Source organism: Rhineura floridana, chromosome 20, assembly GCF_030035675.1.
Source record: "Rhineura floridana isolate rRhiFlo1 chromosome 20, rRhiFlo1.hap2, whole genome shotgun sequence".
Lineage (NCBI taxonomy): Eukaryota > Metazoa > Chordata > Lepidosauria > Squamata > Rhineuridae > Rhineura > Rhineura floridana.
This window is the reverse complement of record NC_084499.1, coordinates 20554868-20575207: the sequence shown is the minus strand read 5'-3', so window position 1 is coordinate 20575207 and position 20340 is coordinate 20554868. Positions and strand designations below refer to the sequence as shown.

Genomic DNA, 20340 nt, shown 5'->3' with positions numbered 1-20340 from the left:
AGAAACAGTTTGAGTCTGGAGAGTCCTCTGCAGTGAGAGAGAGAGAGAGATGGTGCATTGTTGTTTTGATGGCTTGCAAAGTTTCAGGAAATTCTGCTCCTACTCCTGTGGGAGTAATAAGTGACCAAGGTTAATGAGTTTTCCACTCAGCTGGTTATGACTCCTGCAGGCCCCTCTCGCGATGCTTTACAGGTAGGATAAGCACAGCTCCTGGCATCGAAACAGCTTGATGGCATCTATGATCATGCAGCGTGACTGGTGGTTGGGTCTGGATTTTCCTTGCCAGACTTCCACTGTGCCCTTTGAGGTCCAGGGGCTGAAGGGAGAATGGCGCATAGGTGTGTCTTCCCAGTGCTTGGGGGGGGGGGCTAAGTGTAGGACAGGAATGGGGACCCTCAGGACAGGGGCCAGGTGCAACCTCTCTGTCTGGCCCCCGGCACTCTCCCTAGGCCTGCTTTGCCCCCTCCCTGAATGTGCCCTTGGATTCTGACAATCACCTTTTTTTGTCTGGATGGAGGAGCGGGTGAGTAGGTGTGTAGAAAACTAGCCTGTTGGACAAAAGTGACATTTACATTCATTGATCTGCCCACTTTTGCCCCTGGCCCTGCCACCTCTGGCATATGGACTCCGTAAGGTTGCCCAGGAGGGAATGTGGCCCTCAGGCTGTAAAAGCGTCCCCTCCCCTGCATCCGGACTCCAGTTTAGGCGCCTTCCTGCCATCCTTCTGTGTATTGTAGTTGCAATAATCGTAGCAAAAAGCAATAACAATAAAAATATTTCTGTATGCAAGCTCGACACGCACTTCCCTCTTAGGTCGCATCTGCACCGTACGTTTAAAGCATATTTGTACCACTTTGAACAGTCATGACTCCTCCACCCCCAAAGAATCCAGGGAACTATAGTTTGTTTAGGGTCCTGAGTTGTACCATGCTTATTTTTCAGAATAAGACTTATTCCCCCACCCTTCACCTTCAAGGAGGTCGGTGTTTGTGGAAGAATTGCACTTCCTGATTGGAAATAGGCAACCCAGGAGAAGCGCCTTGCAGGAGCTCTTCCATGGAGAAGCCCCTTTTACGTCGCAGGGGCTTATTCAATGCATTTCTTTCTTAGGGTGTGCGGGATCGGGGAATGACAGATTGCTGGGGGATTCCTTACAAAACAGTAAAACTCTGTAGTCTTCTGCTGCCTGTCTGGACCAAAGCAGGGTGGGACGGGGGTGGGATGAGGAATGAACAAATGAACAGTTTGCCTCGCCGTCCCCCATGGCTTTCCAAACACGCATTACGGGCGACGGGAGGGATTGCGATTATGTGTTCGGCAGCCACAACAGAGGCCATGAATAATTGATCCGGCGTAAGTGGGTTGTCGCGTTTCGGGCGCCATGTGTGGGCCTAAATGGCATATGTAGGGTGGGGGCAGAGGGAAAGGGCGTGGCTCATTGAAATAATTGATCTTTTTGAGGCAGGCTGCGGGGGGGGGGACGTGTTACCAGACTTCGCTGCAGAGCTGTGACTGCTAAGGAGAGAAGATAGCAATGTTCAAGGACTTGAAAGGTTGCCACACGGGAGGACCAGGATCTCTTCTCGATCGTCCCAGAGTGCAGGACACGGAATAATGGGCTCAAGTTGCAGGAAGCCAGATTTCAACTGAACATCTGGAAAAAACCTCCTAACTGTTAGAGAGGTACGACAATGGAACCAACGACCTAGGGAGGTGGTGGGCTCTCCAACACTGGAGGCATTCAAGAGGCAGCTGGACAGGCACATGTTGGGGATGCTTTATTTTGGATTCCTGCATTGAGCAGAGGGTTGGACTAGATGGCCTTATAGGCCCCTTCCAACTCTACGATTCTAGGATTCTAAGTTTGTTTTGCAATAGGGGTGGAAAGCTGCAAACATCCCCCACATGGATGTGCGCAAATGTTGCCCCAATTTACTAGCCGGTCTGTCTTTTGATATGTTGGGATGGGCTGTAGCTCAGTGGCAGAACACCTGCTTTGCATGCAGAAGGTCCCAGGTTCAACCCCCAATGGCTTCTCCGTACAGCTGGGAAAGACGCCCTGTCTGAAACCCTGAAGAGCTGCTGCCAGTCAATGTGGACAACAATGAGCTAGATGGCCCATCTCAGGCTGCGTGCGCACTAGGTGTTTCAGAAGCAGTGAGATCATTTTGTCTGGCTGTGGTTTCAAACCATTTTGCCCACGCCTGGACAAATCCTCTGCTGCAGATTAGGACCGCTTACAGAAACGCGTTGGGCCAATCTCTGTGTCTGCGTGTGGCTACAGCAAAGCATGGAGTTGACGGCCAATTGGTTGTGAAGTCTCTGTGAATCTCTGGAGCTGCAACTTCTGAGGTTGTGGAGTGAAAGGGGTGGAGGCTGCCTGGTGCTGTGTGTCAAGCCAGCAAAACAGCACATGTGCCTCTACCCTCAGTTCAAGGCAGCTCCTATGTGCTGTGTTAGATCGGGGCTGCGGAGAACCTCTGTTAGGTCGATGGCTGCATTCCCTCGCGGGTCAGCCTTTGGGAGGGCAGGGGGCACATACACCATTAAAACATCCATCTAAAAAACATCTACAGTAAAGGCAAACCATTCCAACGCAGATGCAGCCTGGGAAAGATTTCTGCTTTAAAAGGCTTGTTGGGGTTGAATTATTTATTTAAATAGCCCCACGGATGAATCGCTTCCCAGGAAACATCTCAAAGTGATTTCACGATGAGCATGGTGACGTCGTCGACAATTAAAAAATAACTGCACCATTTCACAATAGGGGAACAAATTGCAACAGTTTAAAGGAAAACAAATGAAAAGGGCTTCTTAGCGTGTTTTCAAAATTGTACGGGCTGTTGGCCACCTCTGTTTTAAAGAGGAGGAATCAGCCATTGGGTGGGGCATGTTGAATATGTATTGGGAACACACACATACAGTCTCTGAGAGGTGACAGCTGTTTTTTTGACAGAATCGAGAGTGTCAGGACAAGATGGATTGGTTAAAGGCCTGATTGTCTTCTCCTGAATTCCTTCTGCAAGCATACACTAGTTTCACTTGCCCGTCATACCTACTGAAGCTGACGCTAAGGAGATCGCAGGGGTGAGCACGCATTAGCACATGCCATGCTCTCCTGCACACAGCCCTCTCCCAGTTGCCAAATCCCGAGACTCAACAGGATAGGAGTTGGCATAAAAACTCATGCGTGCATTCTGCTAGCTGTAACCTTTGCAATGTTAACAGGGCGGGGGGGGAGGATTTCGGTCCACTCTGGCTCCTTTTGGCCACCTACGGTCTTTCACGCTGGAGCCTCATCTGATTTTAAGTGGCGCTGCAACCTTGTGGATAATGCACATGCACAGTTTCACTCCCCCCGCCCCTGGGCTGCACCTCCTGGTGCTGAAGGAAGTGGAGCGTCCAAATTCAGGTCAAGAAACTGGGGTTGTTCTTCATTTAGGCTGGATGTCCCAAGGCCTGTGCAACAGGAATTGTAAGCAGCTGTGTCCAGACCTTTTCTGGGCATTCTTAGAATTGTTAACATAATTCCATGTCACTTTGCTGGCTAGCATAAAGGCAGGCCCCTGCCCTGAGGAACATACTGTCATGGCCCCTTTATCCTCCAGTGATCTGGACACGGAGACGGAGGCTGCAGAGGCACTAGATAGGGAGCTGGGTTGGGGCTCAGAGCTGGCTGTTGAAGATAAGGAGATCATTGTGCCTGAAGTTGTTGGGCAGTGCCCCCCAGAGGAACCTCCCAGACCACCAGAGCCCAGACCCTAATGGCCACCTTCCCTTGAAGCAAATGCTTCACACCACACCTCACCCATGCAGCAGCACAGAAAGCGCCCCGGGGGGAGACTGTCGAACAGAGGAGGAGTGCCTGTCTTCAGACCAAAGGTTGGCCCTTCCAGGCCCTGGAATCCTCCACAAGAGGGTGGAGTCTGGCAGAAGCAGTCTGGAGATGAGGCTTAAAAGACCTCAGTCTCAGTCTAAACGTTGTTGGGACAAGTTGTTCACTCTGAGTGGTCTGTGGTCGAGCAACCTCTGACCGGCCTCGCTGCTTTCTCTGTGGGATCTGGCATCAGACCTGAATATGACACACACACATGATGTAACCCAGGGGAGAGGGCACCTCTGGCCCACTGGCACACCAAGGGTTCCAGTTTGGCCCATGAGGCCATTTTTTTCAAAGCCACGACCACCAATCAATCCCCAGAGGTGGGCGATTGAGGTTCGATTCTGCATTGGCCAGACAGTGCATGCCAGTTCCTTGCGAGGAACTGGCATGCACAGCCGATGTGGCAGGATTTAACTCCCCCCCCAGCTCATCAGCTGATGAGGTGTTAAATCCTGCTCACTTCTGCAGAATTCATTGCAAACCTCTTCCTGATCAGGAAGGCGGGATGAGAAATCTAATAAATAATAATAGTGATTAGTAATAAATAACATCCTAATTTGCTGGTGTAGCTTCTGAAGGAGTCTTGTACGTAGCTAAGTGCCCTTTTCTGATTCTTTTCTTAAACCGGATTACAGAAGGCATGTGTTGTGATAGGAAGCCGTCCAAAGTAGGTTGCCAGTAATTACTGTCATCGGTAATTGCTCTGTGCTGCAAAACCATTTGGACGACGGAGACTGTTGGCTGCCTTTTGCCAAGCGACTCGGAAAGTCATCTTCCTTTGTGTGTCCAGATGGTTATGGAATTACATCTAACTCTATTTTTGCTCTGCAAGGATGCATTTAGTTTGCCGTCCACTGATGTTTAGTTTCCCAAATCTGTCTCTCCGTGGCAGGCCCATTTAGGTGGTTAAAAAAAGCCAAGTCTCCTAATATTGTGTTAAAGAGAAGGTTGAGATGCTTGAATGTAAAAATGCTCATGGTGTGTGGATGCCATGAGCATCTGGGACCAGAAACTAAAACAGTAATACTCGGAGGGTTAGCCGTGTTGCTCTCTTGCAGGAACAACATCAGAGAGTCTTGCGGCACCTTAAAGACTAACAGATTTATTGTGGCATAATAAAAGAATTGCATCTTACTATATATTTTGGAAAGTTTGCTCGCTATGCATTTGGACACCTCCTAAGATATCATAAGAAACTTTTGAATGATTGTTCCTGAGGACAAGGAAAAGGTTTCAGTCTAGGTTTTGGCTGCCATTGGAATAAAGATGGTGGACTGAACTGCAATGACTGAAGTGCAGGTCTTTTAATTCATAAGCCGGATCTACTCTGAGTTGGCCAGAGCTTTAGGCTGCAATCCTCACCCCACTTACCTGAGAATAAGCTCCCTTGAATTTAACAGGACTTCCTCCTGAATTGGTATGGTTAGGATTGCACTGTTAGTTGATTAACTCTTGCGGGTGAGTTTTAATTTATTGAGACCAAATTTCATCAGTGGGGCAGATCAGCTAAGACCTTTACCCCCCTCCATTTCCAAAAGTGCTTTTGATTCTGGTGCATTACATGGCATAGGGCAGCCCTTCCCAACCTTTGGGTCCCCAGACGTTGCTGGACTACAACATCCATCAGCTTCTGCAGGCAGCATGGCTGACAGCCAGGAGTTATATGGAAAGTGTAGTTTAGCAACATCTGGGGACCCAAATGTTGGGAAGGGCTGGCACAGGATCTGTATTTAAGGGATGGATTGCTTAAGGCTGCAATCCAATACACACTTACCTGGGAGTACGTCCCATTGAACCCAGTGGAGCTTCTGAGTAGACATGTATTGGATTGCAGCCTAAGTGACAGGTGACAGAAACCATCGACATCCTTGAATCAGCCCAAATAATGAGACGATGTAGTGCTTTCCTGAAGCGCTGAGTATACTTCACTTATATAAGTGTGTGTGTGTACCGGTCCAGGTTCAAGGTTCTGGTTTTGGTGTACAAAGCCCTATGCAGCTTGGGACTGGGATACCTGAAAGACCGTCTTATCCCTTATATACCCAGTCGATCACTGCACTCTGCAGGTGAGGGCCTCCTGCAGATACCATCTTATCAGGAGGTCCGTACTGCACTACATAGGAAACAGACCTTTAGTGTAGTGACACTGACCCTTTGGAATTCCCTCCCCTTGAATATTAGGCAGGCACTATCTCTGTTATCTTTTAGGCGCCTATTGAAGACCTTCCTCTTTCAACAAGTCTTTTAAGTTGAGACCTTATCCCAGTCTGTGTCTGTACTGGAATTGGTTTTTAAGATGTTTTTTAAGCTTTTTTTAAAAAAAATATGTTTTTAAAGATGTTTTAATATATTTTAAAGCTTGTTTTTAAGATGTTTTAGAGTGTTTTTAGTGTATTGGTTGCCACCTTGGGCTCCTACTGGGAGGAAGGGTGGGATATAAATGTAATTGATTGATCAATCAATAAAACAGCCCTGTAAGGTAGGCAAGGCCAGTATCAGTCCTGCCAAAAGGAGTGCCTGTCCCCTTCCCCACCATCACAATTCAATTATGGGTGTTGTGAGGGTCATTCTTCCCTGCTTTGGCCCACATTCTTGACTGCTGGAGGAATGAGCAAACCACAATGATACAAGGCAGATAGCCTTTCCCAACCCGGTTTCCCAAACGCTTTGATATGGATTCCTGCATTGAGCAGGGGGTTGGACTTGATGGCCTTATAGGCCCCTTCCAACTCTACTATTCTAGGATTCTATGCCCTCTGGATGTTTTGTCTGGGCGTGAGTGCTACGCCTGAAGCTGAATCTCTTTCGTATGTCTCAAGCCAACACCGCCTTATCATTTAATGCATGCTTTACATTCTCTGATGCGCTCTTTAAGTTATTACTCATGCCTGTAGAATTAAACAGCTGAGAGAACTGTCTCCCCCACCGCCGGACTCCTGGATCCACTTTGGGGTTTGCAAACTTGCCCTCTGCTTGCAAGCGTCTACTATTTTCCATGCCAGGGAGCCGTTCTTAGGTTTTATTTTTAGTGCTGGAATAAAAGAGGCTGGTTTTTATTTGTTAGGCTTTCCAAGGCCGTTGGTTATGGGAAGCAGCCAGCGGGCTGTTATTTCAACGTCACAGGGCCTTCCAAGAGTACGGCTGAATTGAGGCGCATTAATAAATAATGGCTCTTTTAACGTCCGGCTCTTTTCTTGTCTGTCTGTCTGACTTTTTTTCCCGGGGACCGCTGTGCGCTGAGGCATCAGCTGACTAGTTGCCTGCTTCCTCCAGCTGGACTGAAGCGCTGCCAGCAAAGAGAGCTCGTCCCTATTTCTAGGCTGTCCTGGTCCGTGCTGGTTGTTTGAAATATTAGTTGGGTAGTCCCAGTGGGGAGGAGAGCCTGGCTGGGAGTCCAGAGTCTGTGAGTTCAAATCCCCGCTGGTGTCTCCTGGGCGTCAAGGGCCAGCTAAAGATCACCCCACAGGGAGTGGCTCAGGGGTTACGTGCCCTGCCACCTGGGCAGCCGTGGGCAAGCTGCATAGTCCCAAGGAGCCCAGTTGCCCCCCAGCTGGCCATTGTGGACAAGGAAGGGGCTGGCTTGTGCAGCTGTGGCAAGCTGAGCAGGCCCTAGGCAGCTGGGGAGGACTCGCCTCAGAGGGAGGCAATGGCAAACCCCCTCTGAATACCGCTCACCATGAAAACCCTATTCAGAGGGTCGCCATGAGGCGGGATCGACTTGAAGGCAGCCCATGCTGCTGCATGTGCTTTCTGACACCTTCCTCCACAGCTTTGGTCTTGTTGGAGCCAGTTGGGAGGAAACGAAATTCCCAGCAATTTTTCCCCAAGGATGAAATTTGCCTTTTGTGCATAGGGCCGTAGGAAACTGCCTCATACCGACTCTCATCTTTGATCCATCTCACTCAGTACTGCCGACACTGACTGGCAGCGGCTTTTCAGGCAGGGAGTCTCTCCCAGCCCTACTTAAAAATGCTGGGGATTGAACCTGGGACTTTCTGCATGCAAGGCAGATGCTCTGTCACTGCGCTACATCCCTTCCCCTAAAAGTAAAGTATGGTTCTAGTCCTCATGGTTCTGAATAAAAGCGTCCGAATCAAATGAGGACACTAGACGGTGTGTTATGATGCGTCAGACCTTTGGTTCATCCAGCTCAGTATTGCCTACGCTGGCTGGCAGCAACTCTCCAAGGTTTCAGGCAGAGAGTCTCTCTGAGCCCTACCTAGAGAGTCCTACCACTGGGGACTGAACGTGGGACCTTCTGTATTCAAAGCAGGTGCTCTGCCACTGATGTGTGGCTGCGAAAATTTTAGGTGCTTAATCATAACAGTATTATTTACAATCATAATGGTAAAACAGCAACAGAACTAAGAACTCTTGTTCGCTAAAGGTTCTTTGACAATAGGAAGGAAAAGCACAGTTGCTAGGAAGTGGAAGTAAATTAGGGAACGGGAAGTATCTGTGGCCCTCCAGTTGTGGGTGGGTTCTGGCCCCCTCAGCCCCATCTGCAGACATACCCAACAGTCAGGGATGCCCCACGGAGCCCATGTAGGGCTCAATAGACTTATTTTATTTCAGAGCATTTATTGAACTGCTTAATCTTTTCCTATGTTCATCCGTGGTTAGGGCAGACCCCGTATTTAATGGGGTCAAGCTGCTTTCATCACGCCTAATTTGGACCAGATGGATTAAGACAATTTAGGATAAGGCAGTGGCTTTGTCTCCCCTAAGAGAGACCCTCAGGAAAACTGCAGGGAAAAGCAGATGGGCTCATCTCCATTCCTTCCCCCCCATCCACCCCCGCTTTTTTGTAGGTCAGATCATTGTGTCCTGACCCTTCTCTCTCTGCCTGCCTGCTTGGTAAATTTAAGTCTGTCTCAGGATCTCTCTCCTTCATAAAGCCTGTCTGGGGGTGGGGGGTGGGGGTTGACCCTTTAACAAATGCTGAGTGACAGCTCTGTCCGTGTGGCAACAGGAGCCACGGGACGCAACAGAAAGGGTGGACTTCCCATTTCTTACGGAGAGTTGTGAGAAGCAGAAGAAAAGAAACAATACCCTGAGCTGACAGAGCAAGGAGGATTCTCCTCTCATGGATACCACCTCTAGATATATGTCTTTAATTTTGGCTCCTGCATTTTTAATCGCAGCACTCCTTCAATGAGAGCCAGGAAAAAGGTGTCATGGGCTGATTTGCTAAATGGGCCCAATGAGGTTTAATATTATTCATGAAATTGGAGACCTGTCATTCCTGTTGCAGTCGCGAAGCCTGTGATGGGGAAGTCTGTGGCCCTCCAGAAAGCTTTTTTCCCCATCTCCACAGTGGCTTGCGAAGCCGTTAAGACAACAACACAGCTGCTGCCCTGAGGCTTGCAATCTGAAAAGACATGACACAAAAGGGGAAAGAGATGCGGAGGGTAGAGGAAAATAAGCAAGCTGCTTGTGAACAGGCACTGCGGACTTCCGGGGTGGTGATGGGAGTTGTATGCAATTACAGCCTGTATCTAAATTACTAATGAAAAGAGTGAGGCAGCTATGCTTATTCATTGATTGTGAGTTCATAAAACACTTGTTAGAGTTGTACCAATGTTTCTGGTGTATGCTTCCTTTCTTGTCGGACCAAAACATATGCTTGAATATGGTGGCTGGTTTGATCTTTTAACAGCAGGCAGAAAGCTGGCTTGGGTTGCCCTGCTCGGAGTAAACCTACCGAAAGTAATGGACATGACTTAGATTCATTAATTTCCATGGGCCTTCTCTGAGTAGGGCTTAGATGGATGCAGCCCCTTGACATTACTGTTGTTTATGTAGATAACCAATGGCTGTACCAGTTGCTGACGAATGGCAAAAATTAAGCACGTTCTTTTCTCACAGATGGGTAAACAGTTCTTTAAGAAGTGGCTCTGCTAATCAGAGGCTGAAATGATGATGACGACGATGATCTAATTCTAGAACTTTCTTTCTTCTCCCACCCATGCCCCCTGGCTCTCTTTTCTTAGGTGATATCAGCTGTCTCCAGACTTTCCCATCACAGCATCGCGCAAAACAAAGGAATTAGGTAAGGGGTTCTATTGCGCCTTTACATAATTGCTTCTGTGATGGAGTTGCAGCGTTTTCAAAATACAGCTGTTTTTATTTTTAATCACTTGCAGCTCTGGGCAGATGGAGACAAATACTTTATTGTTATTATGCAGTCATGGCGCATCCCCCCCCAAAAAAGAATCCTGGAAACTAGTTTGTTAAGGGTGCTTTCTTCCCCTCCCAGAGCTACAATTCCCAGCGTTCCCTAAGAAGGAGGATTGATTGTTAAACCACGCTGGGAATAACAGAGGTCTCCTAACAACTCACAGCACCCTCAACAACCCAGTCTTCAGGGTTCTTTTAGGGGAAGAAGCCATGACTGTTTAAAGTGGTACAAGAGTGTCCTCAATGTATAGTGTAGATGAACCCTGTGTGTAGTCTGCAATATCAGAGTGAGTGGCTGACCACCCCTCCCCTCCTGAAACCACGTGCTGTTGGGGAGCTTGGAGACCCTCATCCACCATGTAAGGCTTTGAGCGCATGTCAAATCAACACTAAATGTTTGCATAACTCAGAAGCCCTGCAGAAAGAGAACCTGGCTTCTAGATTCATGGCTCAACTTCTTAGGGACCAGCAGCTCCCTAGATTTTTGCACCCCTTGCATCATTCCTGTGGATGAGTGATGCCTGTTCCTCTTTCCTGGGTAACCAGCTCAATTTTTGGACTTTTGAGACTTCTTTCACACTGGCTTCCCAGACGGCTGCTTTGGGGAGAAGTTTGTTTTTGCAGTCCTGTGCAGCAAAGATCTGGGCTTTGGGAACTTTGCCTTTCATCCCAGCAGCACGCATTCCCGCCGCCTTGTTGGATCTGCGGCCAGGAGGGCAGAACGGAAAGGGGCGCTCTCTCCTCCTCTCCCCAGCTGCCCCCACCTGCCCCTCCGCAACCAGAGCGTGACGTCCTTTTGTTCTCAGCTCTGATCTTCAAAGACTGGCTGGCAGTGCTGAAAGAAGTAAATGAAGCTTGGAAAGTCAGCTCGAGGAAGCGGCAGCGGGCATGGACGCCCACAGGCCCACGGTGTGCCTGAAACGCAGCTGCTTTGCCAGTTAGGGACATGGGCTGCCTCTGACTCTGCTGAGGGTGGCCAACATTTTTTTATCAGCTCCCTCTTCTTCTGCACTAGAACAGGGGTGATGAGCCTCAGGCCCTCAAGGCCTCTGTATCTGGCCCTTAGGACTCTCTCCAGGCCTGTCCTCCTCCTCCATAGCCATGCCTCTCACTTTGCATCCTCCTTGAGTGGTTTTGCCTGGCTGGGATGCGGCAAGTGTGTATGGAAACTCGACTTCTCTGCAAAGGTAAAAAATGTACATTTGTTGCTCTGCCCACTTCTGCCTCTGTCCCTGCCCACGACTGGCATGTGGCCCTCAGAAGGGAATGTGGCCCTTGGGCTGGAAAGGGCCCTTACCCCAGGCCTATTGCAACCTAATCTTCTCCACACCAGGAAAAAATACTTATCCTTCGGGTTTCCGGAGCTCAAGCTACCATTAAAGGCAGAAGAGCAGGTCATGCTTGGGTCAGTTGATACTTCCCAACCCACTTTCAATTGTATCATGTACAAAGGCAACACAGGGTATAAATGTGTGTCATTAATATGTTATTTAATATATATTAAATAACTCATTGACCTGTAATAGTGCTGTGGTGAAAATTCCTCCCATTCTGCCATTGCCCTGCTCCAGCCATTGCCCATCAGTGAATAAGAAGAGAAACTGTATTGGAAAATTATGAAAGGGGACCATAATTTTCAGTCAAATTCTCATGGGTGGGGCATGGGCTTTTGTCCTACTTGCCTTCCTTTTGAGGTGGCCAAATGGGTGATTGTGAGGTTCTTTCATCTTACAAATCATCTCACAATTAGTTTGCACTCAGCATTTTCCCCGGCTTCCCGCACTTCAGTCTCAAAGCCCAGGGGAAAACATCATCTGGTCACTCCTTGCATAGGGCTTTTTCAGATTAGGAAGTGCAGGCAGCTGTTGAGACAGCAGCGTGCCGGAGTGTCCTTCCTTTCATCCAGCAAAGCATTTCACCAGCAGTCTGCACTCTGCTCCCTCCCTGGCTTCCTGCACTTCAAGCAAAGCTCTGGGGAAGACAACAGGAAGAAATCCTTCCATGGGGCTGTTTTCAGATTGGGAAGCATGGGCAGTTGGCGTCCTTTCTTTCATCCTTTACATCATCTCACCTGTGATCAGCACTCGGCTGCCTCTCTGGCTTCCCGCACTTCAGTCAGATATCATCTGGTCATTCCTCCCATGGGGCTGTTTTCAGATCAGGAAGCGTGGGGTGCTGGGGAGAATGCAAGGAGCTGTAAATATAATTACCAGGATGGGGAATGCACACCCCATCCATGACCACTTTGCAGTGATAAGTAAGCCAAAGCCCAGAGAAATTCTGAGATGTCCCTGAGAACGAGGCAGAGAAATTGAAGCTGAAAATGGAGAAACTGAAGGACAGATTTTGGCACAACACTAGACTGTAATGTCTGGGCTCCTTCTAAATAATGAAATAAATAATGGTGAGATTTCAGCTAGAATGTACAACATCCTCAGTTGTCTGTATTGCTTTGTATTTTTTTTTTTTAAACGCAGTTACTTAACCTGACAGGATAATTGTCGTTCAGAGTCATACAGGTCGCAGCTACCCAAATATCTCTGTGGGGAAGACAAGGCTTATTCTCCCAGCTGTGAACACTACAATGTGGCAAAGACCCGTTTCTAATGAGCTGCTGGTCTCGTGCTGCTATGATTAGGCTTAATACATTGCAGCTGTGGTTCTGCACAGCCTTTTCCTTCGTCGGCTTGGAATATTTAGTAACTTTGTGGTGGAGCATGTCTGAAAAGTGCAATGAAGTCATAATGAAAGATAGTAAAAAAAAGCAGCATATCACTGTATTACACCACAGTGGAGAGGATGGATCAATCCTCCAAAAACCTGGGTAAAAAAGTACGCCTGGGCCTACCGACGAAAGCGCTACAAGATCGGTGCAAGGAGAGTATTCCACAACCTAGGGACCACCACCAAAAAGGTGTGGTCACATCCACAAACCACATTTGGTGGTGGCACCTTGCACAAGGCTTCCCCAGCCTATCTTGAGACCCAGGCAGATCAGTCTGAGAGAAGGCACTCTGTTAAATATTTGGGGCCCAATCCAGTTAGGGCTTTATATTTCAGGAGAAGCACCTTACGTTTATTTCTTTCTTTGCAGGTTTATTAAACTGCTTCACAAGCAAAAGTGTAATAAGATCAAATAGAAAAAGGTGACAGACTCGATAAAACTAAAAGTGGTGAAACCATTTCTACACATGGACGGTTAGCATGCCCTGAAATGGCCTGGTCACACTTTAGGGAAAGCCATCTTCATAGAATCATAGAGTTGGAAGGGGCCTACAAGGCCATCAAGTCCAACCCCCTGTGCAATGCAGGAATCCAAATCAAAGCATTCCCGATAGATGGCTCTCCAGCTGCCTCTTGAATGCCTCCAGTGTCGGAGAGCCCACTACCTCTCTAGGTAATTGGTGCCATTGTCGTATGGCTCTAACACAGCCTTTCCCAGCCAGTGTGCCTCCAGATGTTGTTGGACCACAACTCCCATCAGCCTTAGCCAGCATTGCCAATGGTCAGGAAAGATGGGAATTGTGGTCCAACAACATCTGGAGGCACACTGGTTGGGAAAGGCTGCTCTAACAGGAAGTTTTTCCTGATGTCCAGTCAAAATCTGGCTTCCTGCAACTTGAGCCCATTATTCCGTGTCCTGCACTCTGGGACGATCGAGAAGAGATCCCGGCCCTCCTCTATGTGACAACCTTTCATATACTCTTAAACAAACAGTATCTTCAACAACCAGCTAGGTGCCCCTGTAATTCCAGATAGGCCCAGAAGCAAATTGGCAACCCATACGACTCTCCCAAAATGGGTGCAACATGTGTCCAGCCAGTCAGCACCCTAGCTGCAGTGTTTTGCACCAGCTGTAGCTCCTGGCTGGTCTTCAAGGGCAGCCCCGTGAAGAGCAAAACAACAGGTTGTGATGGTGAAGGAACAGGAACAGCGGGCTATTGTCACTGTGGGTCTTTAGCAGGTGCCTGACCATGCCGACCCTTGAGGCCGGCAGTGCTTCTGTGCCACTACACATGCCTCTGAGGCCAGAATGATCAGAGAATGTGCCCTGAAGGTTGGGTGGATCAACAGGAGATGCCACCGCGGTTCAGTGGCAGAGCACCTACTTTGCATGCAAAAGGTTCCCAGGCTCAATTCCCGGCATCTCCAGGAAGAGCTGCCAGTCAGTGTGGGCCATACTGAGCTAGAAGACATCTTCTTGTGTCCCTGTGAAACCCTTTGATCTTTGAAGAAGTGTCCCGACGTGCTCTGGGCAGGGTGCTGAACAGCTTGCAATAAAGCAACTGGTTTGATGCAGCTCAAGGCAGCTTCCTGTGTTGTGAAGTAAATCAGCCCTCTCTGCAGAACCATGAGGACTAGACTCTTCACTTTTTTTGATGAAGGACTGTAGTCCAGTGGTAGAGCATTTGCTTTGCCTGCAGAAGGTCCCAGGTTCAATCCCCAGCGGCATCTCCAAGTCTGGTTGGGAAAAGACTCCTTCCTGAAACCTTAGTGAGCTGCTGCCAGTCAGTGCAGACAATATTGAGCTAGATGGGGCAGTGATCTGGCTCAGTTAAAGGCCGCTTCCTATGTTTCTACAAAGCCAGGACAAGGGGAGGTTAAAGTTCGCAAATGCTTCTGAATCCCGGAGAAACTCTTGCAGTTTTCATTCATTTAAGAGGAGACAGTTTGAACTTGGAAAATGGGGAGGAGGTATCATGAATTGGAGAATATCTGAGTGAGGTGGGGTCAGAAAGCTGTTTACAAGACCTGTTGGTATTTTTTGTGGCGTGATGAATATTTATTGCCTGCAAGCAAAAGGGGACAGAATTATGGACAGTGACCCGGCACTTGTAATTACACAGAGGTGCTTGCTTGGCTAATTAGGAACAAGGGTTGCCGTGTAATAGATTTTGAGCCACCAATCTCTCTCTCTCTTTCTCTCTCTCTCCCCCTCTCTTAATTAAAAAAAAATCCCTGCGGTGTAAGCAAAGGTTGGGAAGAGAGAGAGGAATCATGAGAAGGAACTCCCCGCGACTTGTGCAGTGGCGATATTGTGCACTGGAGAGTTTACACTCTCTGGGGTGCAAACCCTGAAATATGGTCCTTTCTGCACTGCCAGCAAAGAAATGGATAAGTGCTACATTTGGTGCAGGGACACATCATTGGCTTAAGAGAAGCATGGCCACCAGATGCTTTAGTGGCCTCTGGTTTTCTTGCAAGAAGGACTGGACCAGATGCATCGAGCACAGGTCTTAGCGGTGGTCACGAAATGAAACCTCCCCATGCAGAGGCACTATACTTCAAGAGAGATGCCAGAAGAAAGGACTCTTGCTGTTATTCCCTGCTTATGTTCCTCTGGAGGGTTACAGTTTTATTTTCTCTATAAGAGAGGCCCGGCCCCTTTCAGCCACCTCGGTTCCTTGAGAATCCCAAGTCTGCCTCTGTGTTATTAGCAGATACTCGACGCGGCTGTTTTAAGTTTCAAATAATATCATTTGGCCACCTCAAGCCTGGAGGATTGAAGCCCGGAGCCTGGAAGGAGCTAACAGCTACAGAGGAAGGCACCGGCCCCTTTCACTGGCCAGATGCAGTGTTCAGGGGGTGGGGGCTCTAGGCAATGAACACCTAGCCCAGGCTCTGAAGTCCCGCCAGTTGCTCCAGGAGTAGGCTAGATTCTGCATACGCTCACAGACCCCTCTCTGTTCAGGCAGGCTTGATCAGAATTCATGGGCATGTCCCAGCCAGGCTTTACCACTCAGGGTGCAAAGTGGGGCCAGTGAGTGGGTTGGAAATGAGGCGTGGCCTAGGACCAGATGGAGAGCTCTGGAGGGCCACGTTCGGGCCCCAAGTCCGATGTTTCTCGCCCCTGCTGCAAGAGTTGGGAAACTTCCTCTGATTTCATTGTTTCACCTTCCTCATCATCATTCTCTCTTCTCAAGGCTCTGAGTTACTCTTTTCTTTTTTTCTTTTGAGATAGTATCAGAACATGTCTCAGAGGGAACGGCAACAGGTTTTGACAGACGCCAGACTTGGCAAGCAACGGCAGGCTGTTGGAAAACGCGCTCAAGGAACATGGATTCCCACCGCCAAACAGCCAGCGAGATGTGGCTTCCGCTGCAGTGCTCTGTGCAGGGGAGAGTCGCTGAGTGCACCTGATGGTTTCCTGGTGCCGCTTTTGGGAGGGTCGTTTTTGCGTGGGGCTTGTTGAAAAGAATTCCCTGGCTTTTTGGTGCTCGCCACCAGCAGTTCTTCAATCGTTTTTTTTTTAATATTAATTTTCACTGGTTCTTCAGACTGGCTCCCTCTTTTCCTCTGTGGTGTCTACATCTTTCAGTATGCACATTTGCATTTGCATTTTGTTTGTTTTTTTAAAAAAATACTTACACCAGGGATAGGGAACCTTTTTCAGCCCAAGGGCCACATTTCTTCATGGAGAGCCTTCCAAGGGCTGCATGCCATGAGTGGCTAAAGACAGAACTGGTTGAATACTGGATGGACTTCCCTCTTCCGTACAACAGGAACATAGGAATTGTCCCATCTGGCTCAGTATTGTCTACACTGGCTGGCAGCAGCTCTCCAGGGCTTCAGGCAGGCAGTGGGAGATGTCGTGGACTGAACTTGGGACCTCCAGCATACAAAGCAAAGGTTGGCCTTCCAGACTCTGGGATGGAAAATGGCTGCACAGGCCCCCTCCCTAACCTAGAACATTTCCCCTGCAATTCACAGCACTACAAATAGGGGAGGGGGTGTAGCTCAGTGGGTAGAGCATCTGCCTTGCATGCAGAAGGTCCCAGGTTCAATCCCCAATGGCATCTCGAGGTAGAGCTGATAGAGCTACATTTCCCCGAGTGGTTTAACAGTCAGTCGCCCTTCCCAGAGAACTCTGGGAATTGTAGCTCTGTGAGGGGTACCGGGGTGGGTTCTCCTAACAACTCTCAGCAAAGTGGAATAAACGTCTGGTGTGAATGTGGTCCTACTCTGACGCAAGAGTCATGACTGAGAAGGGACCCGCACACAGACAGAGCAGCTCCCGTATGGGTGGCAAAAGTGTATTTGGGGCTCACAGACTGAAGAAAAACTCTGGAGTAATTTGTTGGGGGAGGGATTTGTTTCTGGGTTTGGGGACAGCTGCAACATGCCTGGTTGCTTTGACAGTTGGGAATATTTCTGTGCGAGGGCAGATTTAGAATCCGCGTTTGCCCTGCGCTCTCTTGGCCGACTGGGACGAGGCATCAGGAAGCAGCTATTCAATAATTAAAAGGAAGCTGTCAAGTTCTTCGGGCCTTGAGAGTTCTGTTTTGCTTTTGCAGGAAGCAATTCCCCATCATCGCCTTTCTGTCTCCAACCTAGTGCTGCCTTTGAAGAAATGCCCCTTGGCCAAGCTGATTAACCTCCCCCATGCCCCACCTGAAAACCCATTTGAACAGACAAGCCTAGGGAATCGAGTTGCCTTGAAGGTTGCCCCCATTTACCCCCGTTCATTTGCATCTGTCATGGCCCCTGGGCCAGAAATTATCCAGCAAATGCAGCTCAGAGGAGGAGGAGGAGGAGGAGGAGATTGATTGATCCATGCTTTGCCGGCATTGGAGCCTGGCCCCATTCCCCTGAGACCTGAGGAGACACCTCTACCATCAAACACTGATGGCTGATCCACAGACTCCTTGGAAGATGAAGAAGAGAGGAGATCCCCACACCTGGAAACCCTCATTGCCTCAAAGGGGCCAGTGGCTGAAAAAGAAGGCACTGGCCCTTTAAGTGGTCCGGAGGAGGTACTCAGGTGGCGAGGTCTCGAGGCAATGACTACTTAGCACTGCTTTAAAATTCAGCAAGTTGCACCAGTACTTTGCTGAGGCAACCTGGATGTTTGGCCTCCGCTGTAGGAGTGCTCTCCAAGGTCCTGAACCCGCTGTTTGTGCTCCAAGGTGCTGACCCTTGCCTTGCCTTGGAAGCTTGTGAGAGGTTTCTCATTGATCAGTAATGTCAGGCAACAAGGAATTGCATTAGTTTTCTGAGAAAGTGAGCTGTGGAGGACCTTAACCATTCTGATAATCCCGGCCCCCAAATCCGGCACTGTTGACGTTATCCTTTTGCACAGATGGAAGGTAGGGCTTTCTGTCATAAGAACGTAAGAAGAGCCCTTCTGGATCAGACCAGGGGGCCATCTAGTCCAGCCTCCTGTTTTCACAGTGGCCAACCAGATGCCCCAAAGGGAAGCCCGCAAGCAGGACCTGAGCACAAGAGCACTCTCCTCTCCTGCGGCTTCCAGCAACTGGTTTTCAGAAGCATCCTGTCTCCAACCATGGCAGAGCAGAGCCATCATGGCTTATCGCAACTGATCGCCTTATCCTCCCTATATTTGTCTAATCTTTTAAACCACCCAAGTTGGCGGATGCCAGTGCCTCCTCTGGGAAGGAGTTCCATAGCTTAACTATGTGCTGTATGAAGTAATCCTTTCTTTTGTCTGTCCCAATTCAGCTTCATGGGATGTCCACAAGTTCTAGTGTTATGACGGAGGGAGAAAAAGTCTCTCTGGCCGCTCTTTCCATGCCATGCATAATTTTATACACTTCTATGGTGTCCCCTCTTACTCTTGTCTGAAGGAAAAGAAAGCTGCAACCTTTCTTCATAAGGGAGTTGCTCCATCCCCTTGATCATCATGGTTGTCCTTTTCTGTACCTTTTCCAGCTCTACAATATCTTTTTTGAGGACAGGAATGTGATGCCACCCAGATGTTAAATGTAAGAATATCAGAAGAGCTTGTCCACTGGAACAGGCCAAAGGGGACCCATCTAGTCCATCCTCCTGTTCTGACCGTGGCCAGCCAGATGTCCCAAAGGGAAGAAGCCCATGAGCAGGACCCGAGTGCACCAGAACACTTCCTTCTTGCAATTCCCAGGAGCATACTGTCTCCAACAGTGGAAGGAGACTGAACTGGACTCTAGTTCCCATCATGCTCAGCCAGCATGGCTAGTGGTCAGGAATGATGGGAGTTGTAGTCCAACATCTGGAGAGTACCATAGTGCCTCCCATGGATACAGAGGCTCTGAGTGCGAATCAAGGATCATTATCTGGGCCTCTCTAACAGATACCAAAAAGACACTTCATCCTCTCCATACCCAACCAATCATTGTGTTCTGCAGGAAAGGGCATCCTGGAGATATTGGCCTATCAGGAAGTCCGTTCCGCACGATGCCGGAATAGGCCTTTAGAGTAGTGACACCTACCCTTCGGAACTCCCTCCCACGGCATATCAGATAGGTGCCTCCTCTTTGGTCTTTTTGGTGCCTGCCAAAGGGATTCCTCTTTCAACAAATTGTCTAAAACCTTTTTCCCTGTTGGCATCAGTCTTGGGCTCAAATTGATTTTATGGTCGTGCTGCTGTTGATTTAAACTGTTTTTTCTTTTTTATAATAAAAAAATGTTTTTATAAATGTAATTGTTTTAATACAGTATATGTCCTAGTGTAAATCACTTTGGGGTGCCTTGTGAGAAGAGATTCAATAATTTCATTATTATTATCCGTATTAGTATTCTTGTTTATTTATTTATTTATTTGCTACTCCGACTGGGAGGAAGGGTGGGATAGAAATCTAATGAATATTTCTTTCTTTCTTTATTATTTGATTTGTATCCTGCCGTTCCTCCCAGTAAGAGCCCAGGGTGACATATAAATGACATCATCACAGGAGAAGCATCTATGTTATTTCTTGATCATATTTGTATTCCATAACTGATGAATCACTTCTTACAAAGAACAATGTAAAGGTGATTGCCGCCCAAGGCTCCCTCTGGGAGGAAGGGTGGGATATCCATTTAATAAAGAAATAAATGCTCTCACTTTCTTTTCCCCTTCCAGACAGGCATCTTCCCAACTATTTTTAGCTGACTTACATTTTCTCTACCCCCTGCGCGCTCTCTCTCTCTCTCTCTCTCTCTCTCTCTCTCTTCTCCCCCCCCCCCAATTTCCAGGCCGTTCCCTTCAGAGGAGACCACAGAAAATGACGACGATGTGTACCGGAGTCTGGAGGAGTTGGCTGAGTAAGTATCTACCAAAGAACAGTCTCTGCCGTAGGGTTTTATTTGCTCCTGATTTGATTTGATTTTTTATTTGCAACTGTGAATTGCTTTTTTGGCACAGAGGGTGAACCTCAGGGGAGCAAATTCCAGTCAGGCAGGGGGTGGGTGGAATGTCAACCAAGTTTTAATGGTACGGCCTCTCTTTTCACTGGGTTGCCTCCCTCCCTCTCTTTATGGGTGTTCTCTACCCTGAGCCTTGAGGTGTACCCTACAGA

At 48.5% G+C, this 20340-nt stretch overlaps 1 protein-coding gene across 2 annotated transcripts in view; it reads left to right on the top strand.

The window, feature by feature from the left end:
* VAV2 (vav guanine nucleotide exchange factor 2) overlaps positions 1-20340 on the top strand; it is a 141074-nt gene that overhangs the window by 81976 nt on the left and 38758 nt on the right. For both annotated transcript variants that reach the window (XM_061603735.1, XM_061603734.1), the window contains exons 3-4: positions 9877-9935; positions 20018-20086. In XM_061603735.1, coding sequence (XP_061459719.1) covers positions 9877-9935; positions 20018-20086 — 128 coding nt within the window. The remainder of the gene's footprint in view (positions 1-9876; positions 9936-20017; positions 20087-20340) is intronic.